The sequence below is a fragment of the Oryzias latipes genome, chromosome 4 (genome assembly GCF_002234675.1).
Source record: "Oryzias latipes chromosome 4, ASM223467v1".
Classification (NCBI taxonomy): Eukaryota; Metazoa; Chordata; class Actinopteri; order Beloniformes; family Adrianichthyidae; genus Oryzias; species Oryzias latipes.
This window is the reverse complement of record NC_019862.2, coordinates 31,919,038-31,942,893: the sequence shown is the minus strand read 5'-3', so window position 1 is coordinate 31,942,893 and position 23,856 is coordinate 31,919,038. Positions and strand designations below refer to the sequence as shown.

At 41.3% G+C, this 23,856-nt stretch overlaps 2 protein-coding genes across 3 annotated transcripts; both read right to left on the bottom strand.

Annotated features, from left to right (window-relative positions):
* Nucleotides 1-2,082: 2,082 nt before the first annotated feature.
* On the bottom strand, nt 2,083-9,294 carry LOC105357747 (collagen alpha-1(X) chain-like). Its single transcript, XM_023954609.1, has 19 exons — nt 9,248-9,294; nt 9,120-9,164; nt 8,899-8,952; nt 8,710-8,754; nt 8,541-8,594; nt 8,425-8,469; nt 8,114-8,167; nt 7,979-8,023; nt 7,839-7,892; nt 7,710-7,754; nt 7,540-7,593; nt 7,342-7,449; nt 5,501-5,554; nt 5,352-5,405; nt 5,193-5,237; nt 5,057-5,102; nt 4,694-4,769; nt 3,840-3,938; nt 2,083-2,282 (listed from the first exon to the last, which is right to left on the bottom strand). The coding sequence occupies exons 9-19, from the start codon at nt 7,884-7,886 to the stop codon at nt 2,267-2,269; spliced, it is 645 nt and encodes a 214-aa protein (XP_023810377.1). The 5' UTR covers nt 7,887-7,892; nt 7,979-8,023; nt 8,114-8,167; nt 8,425-8,469; nt 8,541-8,594; nt 8,710-8,754; nt 8,899-8,952; nt 9,120-9,164; nt 9,248-9,294; the 3' UTR covers nt 2,083-2,266.
* A 1,906-nt stretch (nt 9,295-11,200) lies between these two features.
* Nucleotides 11,201-23,856, bottom strand: LOC111946312 (collagen alpha-1(XXVII) chain-like). Of its 2 annotated transcripts, XR_002873227.1 has the most exons (8): nt 23,786-23,856; nt 21,883-23,055; nt 17,736-17,789; nt 17,413-17,532; nt 16,032-16,269; nt 15,870-15,923; nt 14,744-14,851; nt 11,201-11,975 (listed from the first exon to the last, which is right to left on the bottom strand). XR_002873227.1 is itself a non-coding variant. In XM_023954608.1 (5 exons), exons 1-5 carry the CDS (start codon nt 23,840-23,842, stop codon nt 16,123-16,125), a joined length of 1,551 nt encoding a protein of 516 aa, XP_023810376.1. In that variant the 5' UTR covers nt 23,843-23,856; the 3' UTR covers nt 15,939-16,122. The 2 variants fall into 2 exon arrangements, 1 of the variants encoding a protein (XP_023810376.1); XM_023954608.1 differs by lacking the exons at nt 11,201-11,975; nt 14,744-14,851; nt 15,870-15,923 and having other exon boundaries at nt 15,939-16,269.

Below are 23,856 nucleotides of genomic sequence, written 5' to 3'. Positions count from 1 at the left end.
CAATCCATAACAAAAGCAGTCTCACCTCCTTGTCTTCTTCTGTGTCGGAAAGTGGGCCCCTCAAATGAGTTCACATTTTTGTTTGAAGAGCTTGAATCTTTTGTGTACGTCAACAGGACTAGTCCAGTCCATACGTGGAGGTTGGAATCTTTCAGCCATCTCAGAATCCGCAAAAATGTATTCACTGTGTCAAGGCATAATCCATCCAGGAATTAGTCTTGTCCGGTATGCTAATTAGCTAGCGTCGTATCTTGCGCTGGTCCAAATACGTTTCAGACGGCGGTTTAGGTAGGCACGTCCTTGTGAAGATTATATCCCACTTCTGACACCATGTCGGAGGTGTGGGAAGAATTGAATATTCCTGATATCAGCCCACTTGTAATTTTTATTTTCTCAGCAAAACGATCACTGCACACTGGCAATATGGAACAGTCAAAGAGAGTCTTGAACAGATTATACTGAGCGTAAAATAAAGCATCTGGTGTCTCACACTGCCATCTAGTGGAATATAAAAGAAGTGCTTTGACCAACAACAAGTATGTTGTCTCCTTACATTTTTACTCTTAACTTTATAATACTATGACATACAGTTTACGGTTAACCAAGGAGAGGTGGGGGGGAAAAAGTTCCTTACACTGAAAAAAAGGGTTTGTTCAGAGACAGTTTTATTGCATTTTTGTTTTTTATTAATTTCAGATTTAAAATATAAACTGATCTCTTTATGAAACGTATTGAATAATGGTTTGGTTTTTAAGAATCTGCTCTTATGAATGAAAAATTTCCCAAAAATTAATAAAGTATTGAATGTCAAATCAAACTTTAGAAAAAATATTCAATGATAAATTAGCTTTATTTATTGAAAAACATAAAATTATAAATGAAAACCAATATGGTTTTTGAGAAAATAAATCAACCTCATTGTTATCTTTGATGCTGTGGAGGAAATCACAAATGCTTTGGACAAAAAGAAATATGCAGCTGGAAGTTTCATTGACTAAAAAAAGCATTTGATACTCTCAATCATGAGGACTAGCACTAACTTGGGTCAAAAGCTATTTAACGGTAAGAAAACGATTTGTCAGGATTGATGAATACACATCAGAAACCAAAGAGATAATTTGTGGTGTCCCACAAGGATCAATTCTGGGCCCGCTGCTATTCGATATTTACATAAATGATATATTCAATGTTTCAAAGCTTATGAAACTCATAGCATTTGCTGATGACACAAATATATTCTATTCTACAGACAACCATAGGGAACTTATCAATGTGGTAAACACAGAGTTAACCCTCCTGTTATGTTGCGGGTCAAATTGACCCGATCAAGGAAAAATAGTTAAAAGTATTTTTTCAGCATGAAACTTCTTCTGCTTGCCTTAATTAGTGTAATCAACATAAATTATGAATTTGGTTCATCTCACATATTTGCAACCCCCCCCCCCCCCCCCCCTGCATGTTTATATCACATAGATACTGTTCAGGTCAATTTGACCCGGCAGTCAAACTGGAGATACAAGGATGTCTTATTATAAGTTGTATTGTTTTCCTGCAGCTGTGAGACATATTTCACCCCAATCACACACGTAGACACACACACACACAAACACACACACACATGTGCATAGGTGTTATGACTTTTGACAGGAACCATTTATGTTCTCGCAGGAAAACTCAACCCACATTCAGTGGACACTCAACAAGGGAAGGGCAAAACATATAAAAGATTCTCTGCATGGGAGTCCTTCCAACATTACACTCTGTCAGGCAGACCTTTAGAAAATGAGCAGCAGAAGCAGAACGATGACAGTCCAGGAGGCTCTGGAAGTAATCAATGATCATGATCAGAAGACTATCTTGAGCTAAATTTTGATTCTAATGATTCTCATTTTGAACCAGATGAGAAAATTTGCTATTCCTGTTCCTCCAAGCAAGACATTCATATTAAAGAATGGTGAAGTACATTGGTCTTCATCCCCAAATATGCGACAGACAAACCTGTCTGCAGAAAACATAATAAAGACAGTGCCAGGGCCCACCAGGATGGCAGTGACTCATGTGACCATGTCAATTCAATTCAATTTAATTTTATTTGTATAGCCCAAATTCACAACAACAGTCGTCTCAATGGGCTTCGTATCAGTAATTGAAAAAGTAAAACATAAAATCGCGGTGATTTGACAACTGATGCTCATCTGGTTCCTGCTGCTGAAGGTAACTGGAGCTACCTTATCGCCTTCAACACCAACAGCTCCAGTCAGTCCTTTCATTCCATCTTCACCCTGTGGAAACAAAGTGAAACGGATATTTACAATTTATCTTGAAGATCTGCTGCTCAGAAGAAGCATTTCCATCTGAGGCAATTGTTTTCATTTGATCTTTTGATCCTTATGGAGCATCTTCTCTAACGAAGGCGAGAGAAATGAACCCGACATGGTTTGTTCCTGCTCTTCCTCTAAAAAAGAGCCAAATGCTGCAGACAGACAGTCTGGATCATCACCCCACCACCAGACCTGGTGACCCGAGCTGAGACTAGAGCTGATCTGATGACTAACCGAGACTGTGGCGAACCGGAATGAAAGACACTTTCTGTTTGCCTCTCAGTCTGTCAGCGCCCATCACAAGGGGACTCTTGTCAGCCAGGAAATTAGCAACACTCCTTTAATTATTATTAAAACGTTTCCTCTTTAAAAGCAACATTTTTCATGTCTGTAGAAAACAAGCGACTGACAAAAGCCAAGAGGGAAGAACCAGCATTTTTATGCATTACTGCTCTGTAGAGTAAAGTTTATCCAAATCATGACGGCATGGAGTGGTTTGCTCCGGGTCAACAGCTGATTTATCTGGTTTTTGTGGTTGCTTTCGTCATTGAGGGACCACAGATCGATGGAAGATTAAGAAAAGAATCTGTTTTTGTCATTATCGGTAGGCGGGACAGACCCAGACGCTGAAACCCAGAATGATCACAAGAGTGGCTAGGTTGGTAATTGAGTTTTAATGTCAATATTGTCTTGGCTGTAAGATGATCCTTGGCGAGAGCGTGGCTCGTGATGTGGCTGGAGGCAGAGCAGCGGCAGAGCGTCTCCGGAATTCGTCGTGGCAGCAGGTAAACAGCTGAGGTTTTCCACACAGGTGACCGTCGTGATGAATCTATTAAGGGTAACCATCTGGCATCGAATGAATGGACTGGATCTCCTTAAGAGCAGACGGGTTGATGAAGGTGAAGTGGTCACATTTCTTGGGGGATTGTGGGACATTTCTTTAAAGTGGGCAGAAAATTCAATTCAATTCAAAAGATTCAAGTGCATAATTGACATTTAGTAAACAGAAAGCTTTTAGGAAAAAACTGTTCCTAGGTCTGTTGGTATAGGTCTGTAACGTCTGACAGAAAGCGGCGGATAGAAAAGGTGAAACCAGGGTGACTGCTGTCCTTCAGAATGTTCCTCGCTCAGTGAGGATGGACTTCCCTGCGAAGACTCATATTCCTTATGGTTCCATGGGTTTCCATGGGTAACAGGGTTTTTGTTGTCGTCAGTTTACCAACAAGCTTTCTTAATTCTAGATTCAATTAAAAGACTGATCATCTCTGACGTCACCCATAGGAACATAAAGTTTATTTTTGGTGGACTGTTAACAGAAACTCTTCCAGCCGAAGCCTGCCTCTAGTGGTAAAAAGAGGGAACTGCAGCATTGAAAACTTCAGAAACTGAATATGGGGGTTTGGGCTAAACCAAGATCATCTTCCTGGGAAACAATGATGCTCCTAAGCCCTCTATGCAGCTTTTATGGAGCTACTGATGATAAATGCAGAGATTCAATGATAATTCATATTTACTCACGAGATAGCCCGGAGGACCGGCTGGACCTCTTGGCCCTCCGTCTCCTGGAGGACCAGTTGGCCCAATCTCACCCCACGGTCCAATGCCACCCTGTACACCCTGTAGAAAAAGAGGCATTAGATGGGCTAAAACTAAACATAACGTACACAAATAATGCTTTAAGATGGGAGGTTTTAGATTTTAATTCTCCATTTTTGCTGCATCGGTTTAACCCTTTCATGCTGTGGGTTACTATTTCACAGCGTGCTAATAAAGCCAGGATTCCACTTCACTGAGCATCATTTTGAAGGAAAAACACTGAAACATCTTTTTATCTTATGGACATGAAAGATTCAAGGTAGTTTCCTTTTTTATTGTTTTTTTATTGTGTTTTCGTGCATACAGCCAAAGCTTTGTCTTCTCTTTAAAGATCTTTGCCTCCATGTTTGAAAGGTTGTAGAAACAGTTACCGGTAGCTGCTTTACCTCAATATAAACAAAAAGCCTTTAAATATTTGAACAGGCTTTTTAGGCTTGTATGGATCCTGTCAGAATCCAAAAATGAGTTTGCGTCCTCAAAAAAAGGCCGTTTTTTGTGTCTTGAGGGATTTCGGAAATGGTTTTCTAATTTTTGGCTGATTGGGTCACAGTTGTGGCGTCTTCAAAGCTCTGTTAGAAATGTGTGGTTTTTGACAACGAGGCCCTCCACTGCAAACAAACACTGCTGCTGTTGAAAACTGCAGACACACATTACCATCATCCACACTTCCAAAAGCAAATTAAAAAAAGAAGCAAAAACCTTTGTTTTTTAATATTGAAAATCATTGTAATTTAGTTTTACTGTTTGGAGCAGAGAAATGGTCCCAATCATCTTACAGGAGGTCCTCTGTATCCTTTCGGTCCAGGTGAGCCCATCTCACCCTAAAGCACAAATTGCAGGAGCATGACTGCACTGAAAGAATAAAAAAAACTATATGGGCTGAGGAAGGTTTTTTTTATATTTGAATCCTGTTACTCCTGGGTGGCCGGCCAAACCCTGACCCAACACCACACAGACACAATGAACTTAATGAAGCAAACTGTTAAGCATGTATACTCAACAGCCATTAAAATGATTTGAAATCTTACTATGTTCAAAGACACAGCTAAATCTGTGTCTGTGTATCCTTGGTTTTATGTCTTAAATGTATTGAAACACATCATAGAAAAAGCAATGCAGCCAGACAGAAACCTTAGTACCATATTCTCCTTCAAGCCCCGCCTCTCCTGATTTCCCGCTCTCTCCCTGCAAACAGAAAACATCACCAAATTGCTGTCAGACAGTATCCAGTTCTAATATTAAACACACCTCACATATATTCATGTGCATACTCACAATGGGACCAGGCAGTCCAGAAAATCCTTCTCTACCTTCTCGACCCTGAACGCAACAAAGACTTTTTATCCTAAAGTCCATTTCCAGTTTGATTTTTTTTTTGAACTTTCATGAAGACTATCACTCGCATCACTGAAGTTTGTAAAGTAAAAGGTCTACCTTGTCACCTCGAGGGCCAGGATTTCCTCCGACACCAGTTGGTCCTTGACCTCCCTGCATCAGAGCACATACAGATCATCAAGTGTGCACAAACACATATTATGTCATTTTGCAGTTTGCGATGTGTGTGTCCATTTTCACTAAATTACCTTTGGTCCTTTGTCTCCCTGCTTTCCTTGCTCCCCCATGGTGCCGTCAAATCCCTGCCACAATGAAATGGAAAAATTGCAGTGCCTAAAATCTGCAAATCTTAAGACAGATCCCAAAAAATATTTTGATTTGAAAAAGAAACTCACGCATATATAATATAAAAATAAAGCTTAGCCTCAAGTACAAAAGGGGTTTATTCAAATGTACACCTCGTGTGTCAAAAGCTACTGTTGTAACAGTAAAATCTGTCTCACACCACCCTCGGAAATACGCGAGGGTACCCCCCCCCCTCTCACTATCACCCCCCCTTTCTCTAACATCCCTCTCTTCTTCCCTTCTTTCCTTTTCCGTCCGGTCCAACACCAGAAATTTTCAAATATGGTTGAAATTAATAAAGTTGGGCCTCAATTACAAAAGGGGTTTATTCAGACATACCTCTGGTTTGTCAGAAGATTCATAACCCCTCTTGTTAAAGTAAAATATGTCCAACACAAGAGGCCCTCAGCTCTCATCTGCCTGCCCAGCTGTTGGACAGGACAAGTTATAAAAAAAAAAAAAAAAAAAAGGGATGGAAATAAAATGCCCCATCACAATGCGTAATGAATCACAATGGCTGATCTTGCTCTCTTAGAAGATGTGGCAAATGGAAGAATTCGGAGTGAACGCATCTTTAGACAGCAAGAAGACTTGCTGGCAAACGAGGACGAGTGGCTTATGAGCCGGTTCCCACTTCCTCGAGACATCCTGTTGGACCTCTGCGGGCTTTTGGTGGTGTGTCACCTGGTGCTTCTGGCACGTCGGTGTCCCCCTGCGCCTCAGTCACCACTCCACTTAAAAGGGATTACCCAATTATTGCCACCAGTCTGTCATCAAGAGGGGTCAGCTCCGGTGCCCCCCCCCCCAAGCGCCAGACGTTTTTTCGCCTCGACTTTGATGTCCGACCATTTCTTTTTTATTTCGGCCACGGTCCAAGGTTGTGAGGCTACAGCATTTACGGCGTCTGCCACCGTTTGCCGCTCACGTGCCTTTTTGGCATTAGTAATGCCCACACTGTGCCCTCCAAACAACACTTTTCTCCTCTTTTCCACCTCGCCAACGATAACTTCTACTTCACATTGAGTGAAGTTACGTTTTTTTCATTTCCTCTCTGTGTTTGCCATGGTTTCGCAATCAATGAATATTAATTTGTGGGCGTTTCACGGACTATTTATGGGCAACTATGGGCGTGTCATGAAGCCGCAAAAGCTGCGCTGCATTTAGAATTGGTTGTGATTTATTAAGGGAAAGATGCGTAGGATGTGCGTGCGCACGGTTTTATAAATCCGAATATTTCTGTGCGTACGCACGTCCTATGTTTCATCCGTACGCCACTTCTGACGCAAATCCTACGCAAAGTTTTATAAATGAGGCCCCTGGTCAGTCATATATCGGAACAGTGGTGTGAAGGAAAAAGCCTGGAGCAAGACTTACAAGATGCGCACCGCTTGACATTTTGCAGAGCTTCTGTCAGAGCTCATGACCAAAGTTCAACATAGATCGACCGGCAAATTGAGAGCTTCGCTTTGTGGCTCAGCTTTGTCTTCACCACAACGGACCAGTACAGCAACCTCTTAACGGCGGACGCTGCTCCAATCCGTCAGTGGATCTCCTCCCTCCGGTCTTCCCTCACTCATGAAAATGATATATTTAAACTTCTCCACCTGGGGAGGGGCACTCGACCCACCCAGAGAGGGAAAAACTACCTTTCTCCAGTCAAGAAACATGGCCTCAGATTAAAAAAAAAATGTTGCTAATTTGATGTGGAAACCATAATTTAAAATTTAAAGTTCATTTCTCTCACAGTGGGTCCTGGAAGTCCTGGTGGCCCCTTTGGCGCTGCCAGTCCCTGCAACCCGGTTGGCCCTGGACGCCCCTTAGGTCCCTGTGTTCCTGGAGGACCTGGCAGTCCCTATGGTAATAACAACTTTCAAAGATGTATTAATCTGGATAAATTATTCAACGTTGGAAAAGAGAGACCACACAGATGGAACAAACCCACCTGGTCCCCCTTAAACCCTGGGTCGCCGTTCTCCCCTCGTCTGGCTGTGGCTCCCTGGGAGAGACATTCAGAGCTGAACACCATCTACCATCAGGAGTAGTCATTTTGTCCAGGTATGATCAATGATGCAACCATTTCAGGAGTAATTCAATGGTTTTAAGCAATCTTACGGGATCACCTGAGGGTCCAGGCTTTCCAGGGTTTCCAATGACCCCCTCATCAAAAGACAAGAACAAAGAAAGACTCATTTAAGCAGAGATGACCACCAGTTTTGATCTGCTCTCAATGTTTTAACTTACATTTAAACCAGGAGGACCAGGCTCTCCAATTTCACCTTCATCGCCCATTTCCCCCTGACAGACATGCAGATTGACTTATACTATATCATTTTCCTCTTGTATTTTCTTTTAATTTCCACTTTGCTTTTCAGCACACTCACAGGATCGCCTTTGGGACCTTTTGATCCCTGTTGTCCAGGATCACCCTGTGCAGGAATTTCTCAAACGATTATTCAAATATTCAGAGTTGAGTTAAAGACTGAGCCGATAGTCCTCAGCACGTCTGAGTTTATTACCTGAGGGCCGAGGACACCAGGAAACCCCAAAGCTCCACGGGGACCACGCTCCCCCTGAGCAATCAAAGCAAATCAAATGAAAAAGAAAATCAAATCAAATTATTATTGTAGAGCACTTTTCTGACTGACATAACTCAAAGTGCTAAACAAAAATACATTTTCCAATTTTAAAAAGAAAGACAAAAAATGACAAAAACCCACACACAACATAATCATGCATCAAATGATTCAAAAATATGATATGCAGTTGTTTGTTTTAGGTCAAACAGTCGATCAGTGACTCAAGAGAAAGCAGGTCATTGTCCCCTCACCTGTGGTCCAGTGGCTCCTCTGACCCCCGATGGCCCCTGATGACCCTGGCAGCATCACATTTAGTTACCATTTCTCTTAAGCATTGATTGCATTTTTGAACTAGTCCTTCACTTACTGGAGGCCCTTTAATTCCCAAAAACCCCTTTACCCCCAGGGGGCCCAGTTTGCCCTGAGGAGCAAACACACTGATTAACACCCCCCCCCACACACACCCCCACTTTTGCTGACGTAATTGTACTTTTGTCAAATGTTACACATGGATTGAATGTAGCGATGGAGCTTACAGGAGGGCCTGGTGGACCCGTGAAACCAGGAGAGCCAATCTCGCCCTGAAAACCATCAGTGTTTGTTATCTTAGCGTCAATCTTTATTTTTCTACTTGTTCTGTTTAATCTGTTTACTTCTGTGTCATTTTAAACTCTCGTCTACAGTAGCTGAGCAAAAGGTTAGCCACTGAACTGCTGGACACAAACCGTTGGTCCTGATGGTCCTGGAAAACCACGAGGACCTCTTGCTCCGTGCACCCCCTAAAAAATAAATAAATGATGCACCGCATCAAGAATGTGGAGCTTGTTCATGGTTTGGCTTTAGAAAATTAGATATCTATCAGACTAAAAGGTTTTGTGTGCATGAAGCATTAGTTAATGAAATTATGGAGACAGAACTAAGATGGAGGACAATCGTCTGCATTTACCGAGTAGCCAGGAATCCCTGCAAAGCCCCGAGCTCCTTTATTCCCCTTCACACACAAACACAAATGAATGAGAGTCACACAGAGATGCCCTGTTTGGGGTAAACCCCATAGGATCCTTTGTTTCTGACCTTGTATCCTGTTTGTCCTCTGCTCCCTTGAGGTCCTGCCTCTCCCCGAAATCCCTAAAAGAACGGCCGTATTTGGAGGTGAAGTTTAGTCAGAAATGGACCGAAGACGTCTTTGGACCAACTGGAGTGTAGAATCGACTGAAATAATGCTTTTATGTATAAGTTTGGTAACTTTCAGGGACATTTTGACCCCTTCCTAATGCTTTTCTGCTTGCAGCTACAGACCTGCCACTTTCTGTCTGTTCCTTAAGAGAAACATTATTTTGCTCCAGCACTCTGATGGTGAACTCATTTTCTGTATAACCTAAATTACTCGGCCGGCTGGGGGGGGGGTAACTGCATGGCGGCGGGGGGAGGGAGGGTAACCAGATGATTGTGAGTATGTGTGCGTGAGTGCATGGGTAGGACGGACCTGGGGGCTGGCTCGCTGGGACCCTCTGGGGCTCTCCCTCCCCTTCACAGAGAGGGGAGGGCACTGAGAGGGTTGGGGAGGGGGGCTCAGATAATATGGCGGGGGGGGGGGGGTTGTAGTGTGTAGGGTTGTAGGGTTATGAGGGGTGGCTGTGGGTGCGCGGCGATCCCTGGGTTGCTTAGGTCGCGTGCCTGGGCTGGCTTGCGGAGACGGGGCGCCGGTCGGGGGGTGGCCGACTCATGGGTCCCGGGGGCCCTGGCTTCGTCCCTGGCCTTTGTCTCGGCGTCCGGCGCCCGGTGGCCCCCATGGCTGCCGCCTGGTACGGCTAAGCGCTCCTGTCTCGTGGCCTGGGGGCCGGACACTGGGTTCGCTTGTGCCTCTGGGCATTGGGGGGGCCCCTGTAGGGGGCCTTTTCTGTGCCTGGCTGGTGGGGTGGGCGGTCCCCTCCTCCTCCCCTCCCGGGCTGCCTGGGTCCGGATGCTGGGGGGGCTTCTGGCCTGGGGGGCTCTCCTCCCCTCTCCTGGTCTGGCTGGTCTGGCTGGGTAGGATCTGGCTCCCTTTATGAACACACGGTTCACATCGGCAGCATGCATGTATCTCCACCCTCACGTGCACGTGCACACTGCCACACTGCTCCCTGTCTGCTTCATCCCTCCTCCTTACCTACAGTGTATTGATGGACAGATGTTTTCCACTCTTCTTCGAGTCAGATTTTCACCTTTTATGTAACATTCGTCTTTCCAGCAGATCTGGTATAATTGTTACAGTTTAAAATAATAACTTATTCAAATCAGTGCTTGTATCCCCCACCTTTTCACCTTTCTTCCTTTTACTCTCTTCCACCCTCCCCTCACATTCTTCCCCTCTCCCTCCCCACACACACTAAATGTAACAAATAAATAAAAAATAATACGACAAAAAGGGGTTTATACAAATCTAAACTCTAGTTTCTCGAAGCTATATAACCTCTTTTTGTGATAGTAAAACCTGTCCAACACAAAAATGCTTTCAGCTCTAATCTGTTTGCTCAGCTGTTGGACAGAACAAGTTAAAAAAATAAAAATAAAATAAAATAAAAAAAATAACCTAAATCACTGAATTAGAAACTAAATATTGTTGATATTTTAACTTGTCATTCATTTTGTTGAGCTCCATCTTCTCTCGAATAACAGACCGAGGCGCAACAGGAGGAGCCGCCAGTTCTTCTTCAACATATAGGAGAGACCATGGTCCTTGTTTTACATCAGACTTGCTCTTAGCTCTGACCCTCCCAGAGCCCTGAGGTCCTCAGGATGAGTTGTGCTTGGGCCGCATTAATGCTGACACCCCGGCCAACAGGAGGACAGGGCAGACGGCGCTTTCTGGGTTCTGTCTTTGTCACTTTTCATTTTTCATTTTCATTTTTTGCTGCCGCAGACAAAAAGAATTTCCCCATCGTGGGATAAATAAATTCTATCTAATCTATTGTAATTTGTAGCCATTTCTCTTTTATTTGTGTTTTTTGTGTATTTTATTATAAGGGGCTTATTCTTATGTGTGGGGATTGCTGTTTTGCATTCTTGTTTGTTTTTATGTACAGCATCTTCAGCTGTTCTTTTTTCATGCAAGGTGCTTCAGAAATTTTTTTATTTGAATTAATTTGAACATGTAAATATTATTAAAAATATGTGAGGTCCAATAAGAAATGGTTTCCTTTTTCTCCCAGTGCCAAAAGACAAAAAAGGCTTAAAAAATGGTTTCGCTAACCTGATTGTCTGACCTGAGACTAGAAGATCGTGGCTTCAAATCCACAGACTTAGCAAACATAAAAAAAACAACAACAACGTTTTCCTGTTTGAAATTCAGTATTTAGGGTTGGATTAAGGTGGGGGGTTATCAACCTCCAAATAGTTCCTGGTTGTTTGCTGCCCACAGTTTGTTTGATAAAACTTAATCTGTGGTTAATCACTGATCCTTTCCTCAACTTTGCTCATAAATTTTCCCTCTTATGGAATTTATTTACGCATTCTGCTAAAACAATCAATTCAATTCAGCTGCAACCTTACCTTAAAATCAGCTTCAAGAGGGTCTCTTCTTGACATTTTTTCACCCTAATAATTAATAACTAAAGAAATTATTTCAGATTTCTGCAGCTCACAACTTTCTGTCAATCTATTAGTCAGTCTGGTAACCAGGTATGTGACACCTAATGACCTACATTTTCACTCTAAATGTCTTTGCCTTTTTATTTACGATGAAACAGGAAGTCGAATGCGCTCTTACCCACTCACCCTGCTCCCCTTTGCTGCCTTGTTCTCCCATGTAACCTTTGGGACCCTGCAAGGAAAAAACACAGCTTAGGTGGCTTAAAAACACCCAGTTAGAGCTGACAAATAAACTTTAAATACCCCACCCCATCTTTATGGATAATAGAGGAATGTTGCTACTATTAACAGCGTTTTAATCCTATATGAACTCAATAAAAGCAACATTTAAAAAGTGGTAAAATGATGACTAAAAAAGTTCAGAGGACACAACTACTTACATCTTTTACACATTTTCAAGCATCATTGTCTATCATTGACTTTAGTTTGTTTTTTATCTTTCTTCTTCTTTGTATTAGTTATATGTACAAGTGGTTTGAGGCAAAATCCTTGTATTTGTATTTTTAACTTAAAGGCAATTCAGACGTCTTAAAGCTTTCCAAAATGAAGGACAATAAAGTCAAAGTAAAATGCAAAACATGTGAGATAAATAACAAAAGTGTTGTATTTTTGTGAGTTACAAGAATTTAAGGCATAAAATATTGTAATGTGATTTAAATGTGTGCACATAATTGATCGTTTTTCTTTATGAATTAACAATAACAAACCTTTTTATTTTTTGAATAATATTATAGTTTAAATGCATCTTCCTATGAGAAACATCTCTGCTAAGGACCTTGGTCTTCCACTTTTTCTAGATCGTTTGGATTTTCCAAATGTATTTTTCTGGCATTTAGCACAGTTTTCCTCTCTAATCTCTTTTATATTTGTCAGTTCCATCCATCACAAGAAAATTTCTTCTTGTTTGTCCTTCCAAGTAAGTCAGAAAGCTATGACGCACTTTAATGCACATCTGCAGCCTTTGACATGTTTTTACGAATCGATTTTTTAACTATCATTTTTAATCTACTTTAAACATTTCTATCTAAAACTCAAATTAAGCCTGTGGAGGGACTGTTTTTTCCTCTCTTTCTGTCAAAATGTATTTTTTTGGTTTGCTTTTTGAGCTAATTGTCCCTCTGTACTCCCCCCTAGGTTCTGTAAATCTGACTTTTGAGAAGTCTAGGTTATACACTGACCAAAAATATAAACACAACACTTTTGTTATTGTTCCCATTTTTTATGGTATGAACTCAAAGATGTGAAACATTTTCCACATACACAAAATAATCAGTTCTCTGAAATATTGTTCACAAATCTGTCTAAATCTGTGATAGTGAGCACTTCTCCTTTGCCAAGACAATCCATCCCACCTCACAGGTGTGCCATATCAAGATGCTGATTAGATAGCATGATTATTGCACAGGTGTGCCTTAGACTGGCCACAAAAAAAGGCCACTCTGAAATCTTCAGTTTTGTTTTATTGAGGGGGTCAGGGGACTCAGACAACCAGCCAGTATCTGGTGTGACCAGATTTGCCTCATGAACTGCGACACATCTGCTTCCCATAGAGTTGATCAGGTTGTCTATTGTGGCCTGTGGAATGTTGGTCCACTCTTCTTCAATGGCTGTGCGAAGTTGCTGGATATTGGCAGGAACTGGAACACGCTGTCGTATACGCCGATCCAGAGCATCCCAAACATGCTCAATGGGTGATATGTCCGGTGAGTATGCTGGCCATGCAAGAACTGGGATGTTTTCAGCTTCCAAGAATTGTGTACAGGTCCTTGCAACATGGGGCCGTGCATTACCATGCTGCAACATGCGGTGATGTTGTTGGATGTACGGCACAACAATGGGCCCCAGGATGTTTTCACGGTATCTCTGTGCATTCAAAATGCCATCAATAAAATGTACCTGTGTTCTTCGCCCATAACATACACCTGCCCATACCATGACCCCACCACCACCATGGGCTACTCGATCCACAACATTGACATCAGAAAACCGCTCACCCACACGACGCCACACACGCTGTCTGCCATCTGCCCTGAACAGTGTAAACGGGGATTCATCCGTGAAGAGAACACCTCTCCAACGTGCCAGACGCCATCGCATGTGAGCATTTGGCCACTCAAGTCGGTTACGATGACGAACTGGAATGAGATCGAGACCTCGATGAGGACGACGAGCATGCAGATGAGCTTCCCTGAGACGGTTTCTGACAGTTTGTGCAGAAATTCTGTGGTTATGCAAACCGATTGTTTCAGCAGCTGTCTGAGTGGCTGGTCTCAGATGATCTCGGAGGTGGACATGCTGGATGTGGAGGTCTTGGGCTTGTGTGGTTACACGTGGTCTGCGGTTGTGAGGCCGGTTGGATGTGCTGCCAAATTTTCTCAGAAACGCCTTTGGAGACGGCTTATGGTGGAGAAATGGACATTCAATTCCCTAGCAACAGCTCTGGTGGACATTCCTGCTATCAGCATACCAATTGAACGCTCCCTCAAAACTTGCGACATCTGTGGCATTGTGCTGTGTGATACAACTGAAGATTTCAGAGTGGCTTTTTCTTGTGGCCAGTCTAAGGCACACCTGTGCAATAATCATGCTGTCTAATCAGCATCTTGATATGGCACACCTGTGAGGTGGGATGGATTGTCTTGGCAAAGGAGAAGTGCTCACTATCACAGATTTAGTAAGATTTGTGAACAATTTCAGAGAACTGGTTATTTTGTGTATGTGGAAAATGTTTCACATCTTTGAGTTCATACCATAAAAAATGGGAGCAATAACAAAAGTGTTGTGTTTACATTTTTGGTCAGTGTGGAAAATACGTTTTTAAAACTTCCCATTTGATTAAAAGAAAAAAAAAAACATCTAACAATAACTTTATTGAAACCCAGTTTGATACCTTTGCAAAATCAAGATAAAATTCGATAACATGTTAACGAGCTGGGATACCTGATCTCCAGGCAAGCCCGGAGGGCCTGGATCCTCATTGTGTCCTGGGATGCCATCTACTCCAGGTCGCCCTTGAGGACCTGGAATTCCATGTGGACCACGACTGCCCTGATGTAGCATTAATGGACATCTTTGATGTTAACCTGAAGGAATTACCTGAAGCTCACCTGAGCAAAGCTTCCTTCAAGTCCACAATAAACATACAATGAAATGTTCTTTTATTCGTCAGAGAACTGTAGATTAAAGATTTAGTCCGAGAAAAAAATCCTAATTCTAAACATAAAGATGTAAGCCAGAAGATGTGGTCTGCATGAATCCTTTTACTCCTGTATTTGTGTCTACCAGCACTTTGACAGCCACTTTCTGGGATCAGTGTTTGTAGATGACAGTCTGCAAACACTGTCGGTGTTTGTGTCTGAACTCAAACTGTTTTTGTGCAAAGGATCTGATAATGACATTAAAATAAGACTGGACTCTCTGACTGATTTGTGAGCCTCCACAGTTATCCTGAAGGGGGCTTCACCTTCGTTTTTATTGGTGTGGGGATGAAAACACTGCTGTTAATCTGTCAGCTTGGATGTGGTGTAGTGAGCTTGCAGTCAGCAGGTTGTTTGGGTTTGAACCCTGATACTTTATCAGTCTGGTTGAGTCAGAAATATTTAATATTATTTAAATATTTAATATTAATATTTAATATTAAAAACCACTCAATTTCAGAGCTACATGTAGATTCAAACGAAAAGGGGGAAAAAAAGTTTAACCCTGGAGAACCAAGTGGGTCAAATTTGGCTGCTGTTTTTTTTCTTCTTATTGTGTTTATTTTATTTATTTGTTCATCATTCATTTTTATTTTTATGGCTGCTGTTATTGCTGATACCCAAACTAAACAAACACAAAATTCAAATGAACTCCAAAAGCCCAGAAAAAAGCTGTTCTTGGGTTCTCCAGAGTTAAAATAATAATTCTTTAACTGAAATGAAGATTTTTATGTCTCATTGTTGTTTTCTTACAGAACACTAACTTTTCTGATCATTTTTGCTTTGGAGACTCACCAATAACATATTTTCTTATTTCCATTCTGACAGATTTGCATGTCTTAACCGTAATAATATAATCAGATACCTACAATTTTCCCTTGAACTCCTCTTTTTCCTTGTTTTCCTCTCATTCCTGGCGGTCCCTAAACAAACACAAAGTAGGTTTAACTAAAACTTACAGAACAAATTATTCCAAAAAATATTTTGGATGCAATTTTCAAGGCATCCATATGAAGCATTGTTCTACGTACTATTGGCCCCTCTTCTCCTGGGGACCCACGGGGGCCTGGGGGGCCCGTACGTTTCTAGGAAAAAACATCAATGTGCACAGCAACAACAGCTTCATAGATCTGACAGAAATACATGTTGACACACGCTGGGAATAAAGAAAAATATGACCTTGTTTGTAAAATTGAATAGTAAAGTCTTAAATGAACAGGAATGACGTACCGGCCAGGATGAGACGAGGTTTTTGTAGATTTTCTTTCTCTGTTGAAAAGAGTTGAGGTTGAATTCTTCTGGTAATTCTTTCAGTGGTTTCTCAGTCATAATGTTTCAGAAAATCAGCTCTGAGATCAAATTAAATCGCTAATGATTACTTTTACAGTACTGTACTTACTGCGTAGTTAAGTGGTATTTACATGGTACTTTCTTTAAAACTACTGGGTACTTACAGGGTACTTTTTAGTACTTTTATGAGCCCTACTGGGTACTTACTATTTTTGTGTCTATTTGTTACTTACATGGTACCTGCTGTGTATTTATATGGTACTATTACGAGGTACCTACTGGGTATTTATACTGGGTATTGATGTTTTTATTTTTATTTATTAATTTATTAAAGGGACAATGCATACAAAAAACAGTGTGGCGTGCTGAAAAAATAGAGAAACACTGTAAACATGCAGGATTGTAGCCTAAGCTAAGTTTCATCCTCTGTCCCGCCTGATTCCTTTGTCTTGAACTTATTTTTTTGGATTCTAAATTGTGTTATTTAAGTGAAACTGCTTTTCTTTGTGTTTTAATTTTTCTTCTCTGTTTATGTTGTACAGACTGGGTTTTAAATAGTACCTACTGGGTATTTACATGTTGTGTAAATGTGTCTTTTGTAGAACTTACCACATGTAAGAACAATGTAAGTACAAATAAAGTACCTTGAATTTATGTCTGCACTCGTATGTTTCATGGTATTAGCCACGTGTAACAAGATAGTAGGGAAACAGATACTACATTGGAAGTACTGTGAAAAAGGACCCAGGATTTGCTTTCTACTTACTCAGCAAGTTTATGTGAGAGGATGGGTAATTACATAGTACTCATGTGGTACCTTAGTGTTTTTCATGGGACTTACTATTAATGAGAACAGAGTATGTACACAGGAAGTTGGATTCATTGTATGTGAATTTTACATGTTAAGTTATGGGGTGTTTTGGAACAGTTACCATTTAGAAGGAGATAGTAGTTACCATTAAATCAATTTATTATGTTTTGCTACAAAACGCATTAGAATTTAACCAGATGTCCAACTGATGTAAACACAGATGGGCTGAGATCCACAAGTCAATCCAATTAAATGAGAACAAGCCTAATGAGGATTCAAGTGGAGAAAAAAGAATCAACCAGAACACTGACCTTGAACGCCTTCCATTCTTCTTCAGAGGCTGTGATCACAAAGGTCACAGGCATCCCAGGTGGACCAACAGCTCCTCGGTCTCCGGTTTGTCCGGGTCTGCCCACGACACCTCGGTCCCCCTTAGAGGCAAATAAGGGATTTTTTAGTTTGAACAGGTAACCTTCCCTATTAGTGTTTAGCTGACGGGCATTAAATTAATGTATTACAGCTGTTTTGTTCGTTAAGTTATGGATAAAAGTGGGCTTTAGATAAAACACTAAACCACACACTTGGATGTATTTCTGACCCAAAATAAAGTGTTTAAATCATACAAGATTCCTACTTTATCTCCTTTAGGTCCCGGGTATCCTGGTAGCCCTGGTGGGCCGTGCAATCCCTGAAAAAAACAATTTAAATGAAATTAAGGCAAGCCCATCTGAAGGTCATTCAAGATGTTATTTTCTGCCGTGGTCACATGTTTTTATGTTTATTTTATCAACTACATTTATGTTGGTTTGCTGTTTCATGGGTTTATTAATGCATATAAATACATTTACTTCTCCAAATTCGTTTATTTTCAATCCTTTTGCTGTGGTTCTCATTGTTACTTAAGGTCTCACAGCATCTACGTACATTTTGTGCAGATGGCACGGATGAAAATTGGTCATACGTGAATATAGGTGGAAAAAGTGAGGAAAGTTGTGGCCTTTTCGGGAAATTTTCACAGATGTATCAGGAATGAACCACGTTAAAACCCCTGAAGTACAAAGAACACATAAAACGACGCAGAACATGAACTATGCAGGATTATTGCGCTGTTTATATGCGATTCATTTGTGATTTGTGCATCAATGATGTAATTATAAAATGATATGTGCGCCGTGTGTACATTATAAAAGTCATACATCAGTGGTTCATGCGTGAAAAGTCCATTAGATATTCATGGAACGGTGGTGGAAAGCCACAAATTTGCATCTCGCAAAAATCCCGCACAATATTTACACAATAATGAGGATAAACCACAAAAAATATGCGTAAATCACAACAGACAAAGAACTTACACCGCTTAAAACCAAATTTCACATTGGCCGAAACCGTCGACAGACATCTGGGAACATTGACGAATGATGACGAATGCAAGAAACACTTATGAATGACGTGTACCACGCACGAATCACGAAAGACCAACATTTCATGGAAGATGCGCTAAATGTACGTAGTGGCTTTGTCATAAAAAACAGAGTTTGTTCAGTTAACAAGTTCATGATTAATTTGATGTGATTAAACAGGATTCAGCAAAATCTCAACTCATTTTCAACCTTTTATACAATCCAGTTATGTGTGGTTAAAAAGGCTCTACTTTTTGTTTATGTTTTATTTCTTTTGTAGAAATCCGGTGACTGAAACAGAAAACCTGAATTTCCTTTTCAGTAATGAATAAAGTATCATCTAATCTTATAATACTAAAGTTTAAACCAAAATGTCATGAATAAAATGAAGAATTTTCCCACTAAAAGCACAAACTGATATGAAAGAACCAAATAAGGCGTGACACATCCTGAATCCCCTCCATGTGTCCCTCAGGGCCAATCCACAGTTTGAGAGACGGGACAAATTCAATTCACATCTTTTTAAAAAAAACTTTAATAACTGTGTAATCTGAGTCAACAAGGACAATAGGATGTAAACCATCACTGCACAGATATCATTTTTTGTTCAGCAGTGATCTAAGCGTGTTTGGAGTCTGTGGAGTTTCTGCTTTCATTGAGACTTTTCTCTCAGTCTTTTTCTGAAATGATTGCTGGAGGTTTGAGTGGGTAGCAGATCTTCTAACAGTCTGTTAGCTGAGTTTGGATTTGCTGCATGATGGGATTTATGGAACTGGTTCAACAGCTCCCCTGAAGTAAATCATTCCGCCCTTTGACCACCAGAGGGCGCAAAAATACTTTGGGGTGTTTGTAGTTTAACATGCTGGTTGTTCTTTTTTCTGCTGTTTAAGCGGCTTGCTGTAAATATTAAGGTTAAAAGCTCATAAATGTAGACGATTTTTAATTTTTTAACCAATCACTGACTGTGAAAATACATTTTGAGGTTTTTGAATGAAGCGTTTGAAACTTCTACTTGAAAAGAACTTCAAGTGTCCATCATTCATTTTATTCATGGTTAAATGGTTTCTATTTGTTAACTTATGTAACTAATGCCGTTTATGGGATTAGAAAATAGACGCAACACATTCCATTTTTTACTTGTCCTGTCCAACAGCTGAGGAAGCAGATCAGAGCTTATGGCCTCTTGGACAGACTTTACTGTTACCATAAAGGTTTATGGATCTTCAGGCAAACAGAGAGTATATTTGTATAAACCCCTTTTGTATTTGAGGCTAAGCTTCATTTATAATTATTCTCTTTGAATGCATTCTTTGTTGGACTGGACAGAAGAAAAGGAGAGAGAGAGAGAGAGAGAGAAAGACATGGGATGATATAGATGGGGAGGGGCAGTCGATGATACAAAGTAAAAACATAAGAGTGTCACAAGTGAGGGCAACAGTGGGGGCGGCATTGGTCGGCCAATGATGGAAGGGTCGGTGGTTCGATTCCCGCTTCCCCAGTCAACTGCCTCCAGAGTGGCTCCACCGGTGCATGAATGTCCCAGTGATGGTCAGAGGGGCAGAAGGTGTGAACTGGCAGCCATGCCTCTGTCTGTCTGCCCCGGGGCAGCTGTGGCAACATCAATAGTTACCCTCACCACGTATGAATGAATGATTGACACATTGGAAGAACTTTGAGCGTCTGGAATAGTGTAGATGAATCCAATCCATAGTTATTATTATTAAATTGCATGACTCAGTTCGTCTGCACACAGCTATTTACAGGTTGGAAGTATATTTATACATTCATCATGGAAGATTTATCTCACAAGACTTATGCACACAGACAGATACACACTAGATTCGCATTACCAAGATTCTTGAAGAGGTCTGTAAAAACAATACCCATGCCCATATATGTGCAAAAGTGAACAAGCAGGTGGGTTGTATGAATGTGTGCTTCCTAGAGTCCTTGATCACACTGAATGCTCCAGCAAAGGCAGGAGGCCCCCCACCCCAGAGCCAGGGGCAGACAGCACAGCAGCCCGGCCGATCCAGGCATCAAAGAGCCCAACATCAGACAAAGACCCGGGAGCAACCCCCCCCCTCAGAAAAAGACTAATTTTATGATGGATGTTTGTTTTAATTCCTTCTATGTCTTTATTTTGTCTTCCAGCTGCTGTTAAAGGTTCAATAAGTAAAGCCAAGAGTTCTAAGGGAGAGTCTTTATATTTTTTATCCAAGTGCTTTCTTGCTCATATATTAACCCTGGTGCTATCCTATGACCCCCCCCCCCCTTACACTGACGTGTTCTCCCTACCATGACAAAGGTGGATAAAGGTGGAAAGATTTCATGTAATCCATGGACACCAGTGAAGATCACAAATCATTGAAGAAAAAAGGTTCAGAGTACTGTCTAGTGGGTCTAGATCAGTGTTTTTCAACCAGTGTGCCGCGGCACACTAGTGTGCCGTGGTAGATGGTCAAGTGTGCCGTGGGAAATTGCCCTCATTAATCATTCACTGATCTAAAAACATTTCCCATCTCCAGGAAATCAGCTCTTTGTTCATCCAAACAGGCCCGGATAAAACACTGAGTGGTTAGGAATATAAAAGATCTTAAAATTACTTTTTCTTTGTGTTTATTTAATTCTATTAAAGAAATTTTGATAAGAATCACGGTACCGCGATTTACCTGCAGCTATGACAGTTTGCGGAAAAGTCCCGTCCCTTTAACTGTCTCCACCAATCATTCTTGAAGGCTTAATCACATGTCATCAGTCTGACCAATCAGAAGTGGTTAAAGTCTTCACTTCCTTGTTCTTAATTCTGCTGATAAAGTCGCTCAGTTCTAACAAAAATACCAGCTAAAGCTCTTCTTTAGCGGTGTAGCTTTCCACAGAGTCCGGTGTCAGACCGTGAAACAAGTGGACAATACAATGAAGCTCAGAGACGCAAGTCTTTCTGCAAGTTTTCGGCAGTTTTCACACTACATCTCCCATGATGCATTGGCTTAAAGAGCCAGTGTCCCAGCGCACAATGAGTTGTCCTTGCGAAACGCCTTGAAACCACAACAAACAAACAGTTTCTAAATTTTCTAATTTAACTTTCATTTCATCTCTTAGAAAAAACAGCCGCAACTTCCTGCTTTTCCGGCCACAATTATCACAAAAATGCACATGAGATTGCGGGCGGGGGGGGGGGGGGGGGGGGGGGCTGTCGATCAATACAGACCATGAATTTCTGTTTTTGTTCTTTTTTTGGATGCTGGTGTGCCGCGGGATTTTTGTCAAGGTTAAAGTGTGCCGTGGCTCAAAAAAGGTTGAAAGATGACCCGCCTCCCAATGTTAAAGTGCCTAGGATAGCACAAGGGTTAACAAGGTAAAATGGTAATAAAGTCTTACCCTTTGACCTCTGACTCCAGGATCTGGTCTGGTGTCCTGATGTCTGTCTGTGTTTGGAACTGTTGGATTTCTCTCTGCTTTGACCAAAGAATCCACGTTCTGATTGAAAAATCTCTCAGCGTGGGTTTGATGAATTATTTTGTCCTTGTCCTCTTGTCCGTACCGTCCCTTCTCTATATCCACACCAGCTTCATCTTCATCCCTCTTCATCCCGCTCTCTTGTTCTTCATCTGGAAGCAGCATCACGTTTGCTGCGGGGGGAAAAGTTGCCTCCATTTCTTTTGTTTCTTTACTTGTGGTGAGTACAGCGTTACCCAGCCGGATCTCTGAATCGCTGGTACTTGATGCATCCGTGCTTTGCTGTGTGGGAGATGAGGCGGTCAGGTTTGTGGGCGGGGCTTTGGGAGGGGATGCGGAGTCCAGTGACTCCGCCTGCTTTTGGGGCATTTCTTCCTCCAGTCCAGACGCACTGAGAGTGACTGCTGGAATCCAGGATGATGAGGAGGATGGACTGGGAATACCTTCCATCATCTCTCCTTCCTCAGATAAAAGCTTCTCTCTGGAGGCGCCGAGTGCAGATTCTGTGGTGGACACAACAACTAGAAGAGATGTTGGAGCAAACTGAGGCTCATCAGAGATATTCTGACTTTTTTCTGCAGGACTCTGAGGTGATTGAGTCTGTGGATTTGAAGTTGGAGTCTCATCACAGCCCATTTTGGTGACACCATTAGATTGATAAAGTGATGGCTGATCAGTCACATGAGGAGGTTCTTCACCATCTGGGCTGTTGGTAGTAATGCCTGTGGAGCCCTGTTCATCTCTCAGTGTCACCATTTTGGGAGAATTGGAATGAAAAATCTCTTTCAGAGTCTGAGGGAGGGGTTTGGAGTTTTCTGGCACTTCCTCGTCTTCAGTGTTTGGTTTTGCTTTTGCGGCTCGGCCGGCTGTGGTCTTGGTTTCTATGGCAACTTGAGGTTTTGCTGCAGCTTGGGAGTCATCATCATGCATGTGTGGAGCAGGAAGCGGGACGAGAACGAAAGTGCTGCCCGGCGGATCAGACCTCGGTGTCAGGTCAGTGTGAGCGGGCTGCACAGTGGAGCTGAGCGGAGAACCTTCAGGTGTGGACGAACTTCCTTTTTCAGACTGAACATGGGACTGCGCAGGTAAACACACCTGCTGAGATTGTTTGACAGCAAAAAAATTACAATTTACCAATCGCAGCGACACAATTCATACCAATTAGATGTTAATTCTGTATAAATCAGACCTTGTCAAATGTTATGAATATTTTCTTTAATAAATACTGCTCATTAGCTTTAGCTTCAATATATTTGTAAAACATACAAACATTTCCTTAAGGTGTGTTTGTACAAAGCTCCATTTTTAAATTACATTACATTAAGTCTTTTTAAATTTATCATAAAAATGTATTTATCTAGTAACAACATTTACACACAAGAAAAAAAATCGAATCAAAATCAAGTTTAGCTCCGATTTATAAAGACATCTAAAGTCATCCCAAAATATTGCATCAAAACATGTTTAATACTCATTTTTTATTCTTATTTAAGTGATTTAGAACTTGATGAGGTAAATATTCTAACTCTACCTCTGAAGGTCACAAAATTCAAACAAATGGAAATTTAAAATATATATGCTTAAAGCACAAAAAATAAAATATGTAGAAACCTCTAAATTAAAATAAAAAATTAACACATTTGTAGAGATTTGTATTGCCTGTAAATATACTTGGAGTATTATTTTGAAACAAACTTAAGGTTTTGCATGTTTACCTTAAACATTATTCTTATTTATACCCACCAGCAATGACCATCAAGCTAAAATAAAGAAATAAATGAGTCAAATACAAATATTACAAGAAAATAAGGACTCAAACACAAACCCTCAGACTTCCATGGGTCAGAAGCGACAGCAGCAGTCCGACCGTGGCGCCCAGCATGGCTTCAACAACAG